This window comes from Spea bombifrons, chromosome 5 (genome assembly GCF_027358695.1).
Source record: "Spea bombifrons isolate aSpeBom1 chromosome 5, aSpeBom1.2.pri, whole genome shotgun sequence".
Classification (NCBI taxonomy): domain Eukaryota; kingdom Metazoa; phylum Chordata; class Amphibia; order Anura; family Pelobatidae; genus Spea; species Spea bombifrons.
Window position 1 is genome coordinate 11,998,342 of NC_071091.1, and position 10,690 is coordinate 12,009,031.

At 36.1% G+C, this 10,690-nt stretch overlaps 1 protein-coding gene across 1 annotated transcript in view; it reads right to left on the bottom strand.

Moving 5' to 3' along the window:
- The window catches only part of MYO3A (myosin IIIA), a 57,827-nt gene extending 51,223 nt beyond the window's left edge, over positions 1 to 6,604 (bottom strand). The window contains exons 1-7 of the mRNA XM_053466786.1: positions 6,437 to 6,604; positions 3,493 to 3,630; positions 2,695 to 2,799; positions 2,136 to 2,235; positions 1,974 to 2,050; positions 1,700 to 1,845; positions 719 to 784 (exon numbers count right to left, since the gene is read on the bottom strand). Of these exons, the coding sequence (XP_053322761.1) occupies positions 719 to 784; positions 1,700 to 1,845; positions 1,974 to 2,050; positions 2,136 to 2,235; positions 2,695 to 2,799; positions 3,493 to 3,630; positions 6,437 to 6,604 (800 nt within the window). The remainder of the gene's footprint in view (positions 1 to 718; positions 785 to 1,699; positions 1,846 to 1,973; positions 2,051 to 2,135; positions 2,236 to 2,694; positions 2,800 to 3,492; positions 3,631 to 6,436) is intronic.
- Positions 6,605 to 10,690: the final 4,086 nt, after the last annotated feature.

Here is a 10,690-nt window from a genome sequence, read left to right on the forward strand (position 1 = left end):
TATATGTTTTAATCTATATGTTTGTTGCCCTGTCTAAAAAAAAGACCAATGAGCTTCTGCCATTATTTTTCTTTTGAAAGATTATAAAATGTATGTGTGCCTAAACCGTTATAATGTGCATTGTCATCTACATGGGGCCGTTTCTACAATCTACTTATACATGTTTGTACAACAGCGATTGTAGGAATTTACCAAAGAGGGTGGGCACTTTTCTTTTCTTTACTTTGGTTTGCATTCATAGGGAAAATAGAGGAGGATATTTTTTGTGTTTTTACCATTATGTCATGTGATCAGATGCATGATGTGCCTTGAACTAGATATCTATAGTATAGGTTTTTATAGGTTTTCCTAGTAAAAGTGTCAGCCAAAGGTAACTACAGTAAAACTTTTTAGTTAACTGTCCCAAAAGAAAAAAAAATGTCCCCTGACCCCCAGCACTTAGAAGGTAAATGTGAAATTAAAAAATAATATTTTACTCATTAAATTTGTATCATCTTATTACATTAATTCTAAAGGTGATGAAGACTTTCTTTTAAAGAAGAAATAGAAAAAATGCACTAGATTATAGAATTCAATGGCAGACAAACATTATTACACTGTAACCAGAACTCTTCATAAAGTTATACATGTATATTTGTATGTATTTCCTTTACTTTCAACATGTACGGCTCCTCTCTATCATGGTAGTTGTTGCATCTTCCTGCTATGCTGCTTTTACCTTTTAATGAAGTCATTGAATTCTGATGACCACAGCTCCGGTTGACGCAGTGAAGGTGACGGGTTCCTGTAAAAGTACAGGCTAGTATTAAACTTTAAAAAACCCAACTGTAAATTATCATGTTTCATGATAAGCCTGTATGACAGGAAAAGGAACAAAGGGGGGATTTGAAAAACATAGAAACAATTAATTTGATGGTAGATATGACCCGCTTGACCCATCTTCTCTACTTGCTGCAAAAACCTCATCTTATTCGCCCACTGGTCTGGTCTTAGTTTAAGAATTGCCTTGTGTCTGTCACATCCATGTGATATCTCAGAGCAGGGAGACCCCTGATGGCAGCCATGCTTTTAGTTTTAGACAATGACTGCTTGTTTTAAGATTACTCCTCCTATGAAATACACCTCTGTCTTATACTTTGTTGAATCTCATTATGTATGTAAATGCTTCTATTACATCCCATATTTCTTCTCTTCGCTAGTCTATACACGTTGAGTTCCTTTAATATTTACAATTTTTTTTTCAGTAGTGGGTAGAAGTCAACTCTAATTTCAAAAGCCATCTTTACATTTACATTTGCTCAGAATTGAACTATGAAATATTGTTTTATAGTAGTATATATTTGCATGGTATTACTACAAATAAAATCTTTGGATTTGGTTACTAGGTAGGCAGCCATCCATTCGTTGACACAGGTCAATTACATATGAAAGTACCCAGGAAAAACCCATCCAATTTGGAAACATGAGAACTATTTTGGTGCTATAATATTTGCTATTTAATCAAATTAAATTGAAAACCATGCAGTTTTCTCTTTGATTTTTATGATTTTTATGTGAGAAGCTAAATAGGGCATCAGCCTTACACATATAATAAATATACCCTCCCCAAAAGACAGAGTAAGTTTAACAAGTGAACTTCTCATATCACTAATTGGTGTTTTATTATATTATAAATTTACAATTTTTTTTATATTAGTACCTGGGTATTTTGAAGAGGGCTCTCATGGGATGAACATCAGCCAAAGGAGGATCCCCATCGCCAAGCTCTATGGCTGTAATTCCTAACGACCAAACATCACACCTTGCATCATATGTTGTATCCACTTGCTGTTCACAAGCAATTACCTGTATTGATCATATATAAATTATATTTAGATTTGTGCCATTCATATTTTCTTTAAAACAAAGTACTAATCACTCAATCAAGTACTAATCAAAATTCAAAGATACTTAAAAAAAAAGAAATATCCAACCTCAGGTGCCATCCAGAAAGGTGTTCCCACTGATGTATTGCGTTGCAGTCGTGTATTGGTTAGTTGTGCAGATACACCTGTAATATTTAAAGTACATCACGTGTAGAAGTCATGCCTAACATTATTTTAAATATTGATTAATAGCTCAAGATATTATCTTACCGAAGTCAACCAACTTAACTCCTCCATCGGTAGTGAGCAGAATGTTGTTTCCTTTGACATCACGGTGAATGGTTTTATGGTTGTGTAAGTGCTGAAGGCCCTGATAAAAAAGAGAGAGTTAGTGGACCTTAGACAGTAATAACAGAGTTAAAAAGACTTGGGACGTAGAAGGTATGCCATGTGAACCATAGCCAGCCAGTTCATAAACCGACAGCAAAAAGACAAACTTTTTGGGCCCAAAAGAGTAAACGAGTTCAATTCTGTATTTTCATCACAGAAATCACAGGTTATAAGTGTGTTACTTAAGGTACCCAGAACACCACTGTAATATTTAACTCCTATTAAAGGTTCTCACCTCTCCCTACAAATGTCTAATTTCTTAACAAATAATCAGGTAGTATGATTTATCTGGGAACGCGCCAATTCTCCAGCTGGAGGCTGTATATGGCACTGGGTCTACCAGCCACACGGCAACTTAGCTTCCATACGAAGCACGAAGGAAGACCTGTGGACCACTATATCTTCAAAATTCCCAGCTATGAATAAGGTTTATTCTTACCATTAGAGCTTCATGCAGAATGTAAGCTATAATGGATTCATTCATCCTTTCTCCTCTTTTCAGAAGTCCCTTTGCAAGATCAGTAACAGATCCTCCGTTGCACAGCTGAAAGATCACAACATTGTATTCAAGTGTCATTCATACACAGCCATGTATGGTCTGAGGGATACATTTTGAACAAAGGCTGCTAGATATTGAGCAACAAATGCGGACTCTGTGCCAGGATAGTAGCTTGGCTATCAGTTTTTTTAATGCTTAGAATCATGTATGTAATTGATATTATTCAGTGGTGCAATGTAATTCGATTAACACCAGAGTGCCGAAGGGCTAATGGCATTATATTTCTACAAGCATGACTTATATGTAATTTATTTTAGATTAAATTGTGGTCAATGGAGGTTCATCTAGTAATGCTATACGGGGCCTGACTACTGGATGAGACTTGGGTTGGCTCTTTAATAACTTGACATGTCTTATTTTCAAATATCGTTAGGCATGAATTATGAAAATTAGAATTTGTTGATTTTAAGTTGAACACCTGCCTTTTACCCGGTACTAGTATATCCATGGGCATTCACAGGCAGGAGCAACCTGAGGAACATGAATTTGCCTTCTGGTTGAGCTAAAATTAGGTACTGAAATTTTAAATGGGAAGACTTATCATTTTTACCTTGGACGTGCACCTCTTGAGCAGGATTTAGGACTAAATTTGACCAAATATCTACATTTGAAGCATTGAAAAGCATTAACAGAACCATTTTCAGGATGCTAAACCATGTTTTAATGGGTGGTACAGACCTCTAGGACAAGCCATAATTGATCACCAGTCTTTGCATCCTTCTTGAAGTACATTCCATAAAACTTGACTACGTTGGGGTGATCAGAGAGTGCTTTAAGTATATTATATTCTGCCTCAATTTCCTCATCAATATCCTCCTACAAGACACACAAAATACAGCAAAAGCAGTTATTCAATCATGCAGAAAAAATAATAGTTTCAAAATAAAAAGCTATCATGTTCTATTATGTGTGCTCATTTTGGGGGAAACATGGTTTAAAAGGGCATAAGTCCATCAAATGTCTCCTTTTATTACATTTTGCTTTCTCTCTCAATATTTATTGATTGAGTGGCTAAAATGGCACTGCATTTCTGATTTAATTCCATGAAAAATACAGGCTTTTGGCAGTAAACAAGACAGGAAACACATCTTTAAGATATGTCCGACAATTTTCAGTGGCTGCTCTTGTCACTGCTTTTCCTGTATGATAATATTCACATTGTGTCTCATTGTGGTCCCTCCTAAATAACACAACAGATACATTACTTCACTTTAAATCTTGTCAACAATGGATGAAATTTGTCTGCTATGCGGGCCACATATTATGACAGCACCACAACACTTTAAAGAAAGCTTTTTTATTAATTTTTCACTTTTTAAAACTTAACATTAAACTTTTACTTACCAAAACAAACACCAAGTACGTAACCATCTTTATTAACATTCCTTTTACACCATCAAACGATACCAAATTATAACCAATTAAACTACGGGCTGGCAAGGGCCTATTCCCCTTGGATCCCCGCTGGAACTGCTGGCATCACCACGGCAGCCACATAACTACCCTGAATCACAAGGGCAAGTGCCCAAGTAACCACACCTATAGGTGGTTAACTCCTGCGCCATACTAGCCTCAAACCTGACCACCCGGCTACAAAACCCTGGGATAGGCAGGAAATTATTTTCTTTGCATAAAAGCTGGCAACTGCCACTCCAGGCCTCCCTTTTATATCCCTTAGAAGGGCTTTCTCGCCACCTCCCATTTTCGGCCCTCACAAGCCATTGGGGTATTAACCCTTACCTGGCACAAATTTGTCCCCAATATGAACCATTAAATTAAAAGGAAACCAAAGGCGGTACCTCTCCTGCACCTCATTCATGGGGCTCCTCTGTCTCATTATTTCCCTCCAGGACTGTTCTCATTCATCTGCGTTTTAATAATCTTTGTATCCAATGTACAAATCAGTCACAGAATACTAATTTGCACTTGTACTTTACAATGTCTAAAGTTTCTTTTAAATATAAATCTAAGCTTTTATGTTCACAATTTAAAATCATAATTCATCAGATCACAGACAACATCCCTAAAATTCCTATACATTTGGCTAGTTATAAAGTTGTTGATCTCATCACTCAGCGTACAGAATGGTTCATTAATGAAGCATTACGCTCTGAGAATTAGTGACATGATACCAGATTATCACCCTGGAGTAAGGAAAGGACTAGACAGCTGAACTTCTTTTCACCCCAGACTTGTATCTTTTTTCCCAGAGACCTAACTCTTTCCTAGAAAAATGTCCCGTATAAATCATTTTGTCACATTGCCAAGTCTGTGGCTTTTTTGGGACCATCGCTCAATACAGCCGTGTGCTTTATGTATGCGTTTATATGCTGTGTTTTTCAATATGTTTCTCATATTTCTTATGACTCACTATACTTGTACAGTACAACACTGCATTAGAAAATAAAAGCTAACTCAAAGATACGTAGCCACCATCTGCCACTGTTTCCTTAAAATCTCACCTGGTGCTTTTAAGTAGCCCTGTTTTGTTGACCATGGTTATATTTTATATTTTATTTCATTGGCAACCGTGAAATGAGCAGCTTCTTCTACTAAAGAAACAACCAGACTTGGTTATCGGAAAGGCTTGAGGAACAATTGATTTCATAAAACACAGTGATATGTCATATTTGAAGATAGGGCTCTTTTCTGTGGGAGGGAAGAGACACGTCGCAATGGAATTGTGGTTCTGGTATCGTAGATATAAAGGTGTCTACATGTTGCTGTATGCAAGTGACCTTCATGGTGTGTTTAGATAACTCACAGACAGCAGGACATTAATAAACCTGGCATATGTGCCTTAATGTTTTTTCTGCTGTTTTCTTTGTTATATATATTTTTTGTTTTCTATTTTCTTTGTTTATATATTTAAAAATAAAAATATCAACCTTTACTAGTTTCATCAAACAATCTTTTAACGGACCCAATGGAGTCCAAAGAATGTTTAAAAAAGATTCCTACATTTCCCATTGAGATTTCTTTCTGAAGGATACAACCAGTGAGTTCTCGCAATAGGCAAACCTTTGCACCCATTGGTGTGTAGGATTGGGAGAATGCAACCAAAAATGTTTAATAAAATATTTGTTCTTGGGTTTGTTTGTTTTTTAGGAGTGTTCAGAAAATTATTATATTCCAAAAGCTCCACAGTCATCGGAGACAAAAGCAGTGAGACCCATACTAGAACCACCTCACTGCATCTATACCCAGGGTTTAAACAATTTCAGGATTTCATTTTTAAACATATTTTGTTGTTTCTATATGCATTATTATCTATAACATTCAGGGGGTGGAGCATACTGTAACCAATGGGGAGTGGGCACACAATAACCAGTGAAGTCAATGGGATACATTACAAGAAATATAAACACAACAATGATAACCAATACAATTAATGCATATTAATGTCCTGGTCCTGGTCACGCACTCTTTACATGTTTTTTTGTTATTTTCTTTTCTTACTCCACACCCACCCAGCCGGTAAAATATCACCAAAGCAAACGACCTTAAAAGTTGTTTTAAACTCTGGCAAAACTTGCAGTTCTTAGCACCTTCAATAACACGGAATCAAGTGCGAAACAGTGCTGAGCATTCATGACAAACATGTAACTTTAAGGCAACGTACATGAAATGGATCCAGGATTTTCACTGCAGCTTTGCTTCCATTGTGCTTGTGCATTACTTTAAAAACTTTGCCGTAAGTTCCTTTACCAATCGTCTCAACAATTTCCCATATGTCGGATGGGTCGGGGAAAGAGTCAAATATTAGAGATTTTCCGCCAAACGAAAACATCATCAATGTTTCATTCTGAAAAAGAATGTATATATTACCCTCTAATGTCACATAATGATTTGGCCATTACCACCTGTTAAAGTATGTGGTTGCATAGTTAGTTTGAAAAATCCCTTCAAGTTCAACCTTCCAAATTCGCTAATTGCCCAGACAATTGACAAGGGGGGCATATCTACACATCCATAAATGCCCTACTTTGACAAAAAGGAGTGCAATCTACTGTTTAAAGTATTCATATTATCTGTAGTTATCTAGCTGAAATCATTACATTCTTTACCATGAAGAGGAACAAGGCCAGCTCCATCCATACAACCATTGTAACCACAAAGTCTGATAATAAATGATAACCGTGTGTGATTATAATTCACAATGAACCTTAATCGTCAGTGCATTGGACATACCATGGTCTTGTGGTGGGAAGGTCAGCGAGCAGCATTAGACATCATTTACTGGTGTTTGATGATCAGGGCTACCTTTAATGTAGAGCAAAATGAAAAGGTTCCCAGGGCTCACGAACCTCGGGAAACCCTGAGGGAAGAAGAGTGGGAAAAAAAGATAGAAAGGAGCATTGAGGAGTTAACATTAGGTGTTGATGGAAGCAACATGAGAGGGAATAATATGGGGGAGTTTAAAGTAATAATATCAGGAAAGAGATGGTTTGGTGAGCTAACATGAAGGTGTAAGAGAGACATCAGAGGATGATGGCAACTAACATTGAACAGATAACATGACGGGGTTAGCAAAGCCAACATGAGGTCTATGAAGGAAGGTACAGATGCCTGTGAGAGCCCAACATGTTCAGATTACTCTGTATAGAAGCATGCACGCCATTGTCTTGTATGTCATCAAAGACATTTAGGAAAGAATACAGGAAACACTGGCACCGCTGCACAATAGTCAGAAAACTACGTTTGTATAAAGCACAAATACAGCGGGGATTTATAACACTGATATCCAAAATAGCAAGGAATTCTTGAGAGTTTTTGTACAGTGTCCTTAGTGCCTTAAACATCTTTAGTTTCTTTTACAACATTAATGAGTCCATATTACGCTAACTCTATGCAGCTTTGCACCATCTCCTGGTATACAGAAAGCTAAAACAAGCACTGTGACTATGAATCTGGAGACACTATGTTGAGGGGGCTCTGCTTTGTGTACCAGTCACACTATGCTGATATTTGGCTATTACACCGCCTCTCTGATCCAACAAAGCAGCAATCCTGAACAGATCTGACAGCTATAGAAATCATCATCTTCCCCGCCTGAATACATGCAAACATGAGTTTAACATTACATCCGTGCTCACCAACAGACAGTATACAGGGGTAGTCTTATGTGTATATATATATATATATATATATATATAATATAATGTAATTCTAGACTAACTATATTTAAATAATATATAATTTCCATACGAAAAATAATCATGATTTTCCTGGTTAGATGTTAATAATTTTTCTACAACAATGTAAACATTTATTTTTTTACATAAGTGAAAAGTCATTATTAAGCAATAATAACAGACTGTGTGTTTTCAAGTGATCATACATGAATCGGATGCACTCAAAAATGTCATTTAAGCTGTTTATGTGCTTTGCAATAGGTTGCATGTTTCTCTGGCACTCGAAAGGTTTAAATCACATTAATTTATTTACATCTCAATGTTTTATACTGGTGTTATCCGGCAGATTTTTTATAATTATTTGTTTTTTAATTCTTATAACAATATATATATATATATATATATAAATATATTGTTATAAGAATTAAAAAACAAATAATTATACAAAATATAAAATATCTGCCAGATAACAGCATATATATATATATATATATATATATATATATATATATATATATATATATATATATATATACTAAGATTTTAGTTCTAGGGTCAGTGAAAACATACATCATCTACAAAGTCAAAAACAGCTTTTCACCGTGTGAAATACTCACCTACATGGAGGCAGAATATGATCCGAGCAGCCGGCATGGTTCTAATACGTCCTTTACATTCCAAATGAACTTGCGCTATACTGTGTCTCTTCTCCGACATGCTGTGCATTAAAATTTTACAGGTAAACATTTCTGATGACCAATGTAAATTGTCAAACTGGTGTCACCTAAGCTGCGGGTCCCAGATTGGCTCCCACTGCCCCAGATATTTCACCCTTTTCCTGCTCTAGTGTTTCAATTAGCACGGACAGTACACTAGATTACAGTGTGATCACTAAGCTCCTTGGGAAAAGGAAGACAAATATTCTTCCAAGAAAACAAAAACTCCTTCTAGTTTTCCGTAGATTACAAGCAAAACGTGTCTTTATTCGTTTGTTAAAAATAAAGACGTTTATTCGCCTTTTCACCTAAAGAACAGGAGCATAGAAACTTCTCCAAATAGCAAATCCCTCTAGGGATACTTATGTAAGGAGTTATTTGTAGCGTGAAATCTCTAGAGAGCTGACAAAAGCTTTTTTAACCCATGATCCCAAAAACAAAATATGCTGCTTAAAGCGTCATTTGCCTTCTTTGTGGAGATACTGGTTATTTTTGAGGAAATACGATTGATTATGAAATAGTTTATGTTTTTTTGTCCTTCAGCGTTAAATGATCTGCCTAATAACAATTGACATCGCTGAAGGGATTAGCGTGTGATCCAGATTTCTGGTTGTCTAACAAGCAAATCTCCTCTTGGAATTGTAGGAGATATTTTCAAGAACTATTTTAAGTAAAGATACCATATGGCCCGTTAGCCGGTGTCTCCTTAAAGAACATTGATATTAGCATTTACCGGTCATGTGAAAAAGGTCATCACTTGACTCGCATAATAAATGAAATTTTACTTTCAGATAAAAAAAAAAGATCTTGACTGCTGATGCACAAGTATAGAAATTACAAAAGTTAATAAAAAATGTCCTGACGGCTGAATTGGTTTTTGCATCTGTGGACATTTAGCATTGTCCCCAAAAGCTATCAAATTCAAATTGTTTTCCACATGCTGTTACATAATGTCTATGAACTTAAATATTGAAGTTTGTGTTTTACTAAATTGAAGCCACTTATTGCCAGTTTAGTTTTATGCATTCTAGAGGCCAAGAGCGTTCCCCAACAATCCATTCACTTATCCTGTATGTTGTTTCTTGACTAGGTTTATTTACCCTTTTTGTTTGCTCCGTTTCTTTTAACCCTTTCCACTAGCTGGGGAATCTCTTTACTTGTCCCCTGGAAGGCGTGTGTAGCAGAGACACTGGGATTGGATGTCACACCATGATGACCTCATTAACATACCTGGAAACTTCCCAAGGTTGTCTGCCGGAGCTCCCCCTCTGCGGTCAAGAGGTACGACTAACAGCAGGTAGACATTATGTTAACGCTTTCAAGGAGTGGGCCGGTAGTGGACACAAATAAATGCTGCTCCCCCGCCTGGAGACTGAAGATACTAACCTGATGTCTCTGGTAAGCAGTGGATCACCAGGAGACTCGGAGCAAAAAGGAGTGAAAAGAAATCTCTATAATGCTTTAATAATTTACAAATGCTTTGGGAGTCATTTTCATCTCAAATTACCGATATTCTGCTTTGGGTCTTTTAAACAGATAATATATACATGGAAAAAACAATCATACAAACATATTAAGCTTAACAAGTATGTCATGTAATATTTGCACCATCTTCCTCCTAATAAGACATTGTCTCCTTTACAAAGACTCCATATTTCAGCCATCTCATCTGATCACTGGTTGGAAACAATTTTTCTCCTTCATTCCCCATACTTAATTCCACACTTGATGATGATTTTAAACAGACTTTAAGATTTTTTAGGAGAGTCATGCAAAGGATAAACATGAACTACATCTTTTTAAACTGCTGACTTTATGCTACTAAGCATATTAACACATTTAATACAAATTTAACATCTTTTCCACTTTTTTTTAGACCAAATCAATTTTTCCATTTTTTTTCGGACAAATATCAATTTTATTGTGAAATTATCTGAAGACCGTCAGCGTATATATATGAAATAATCCATCCAAAGACTGGTTTCTTTATTAGTTCCGTTTTCCAAGGCAGTGGAAACTAATACG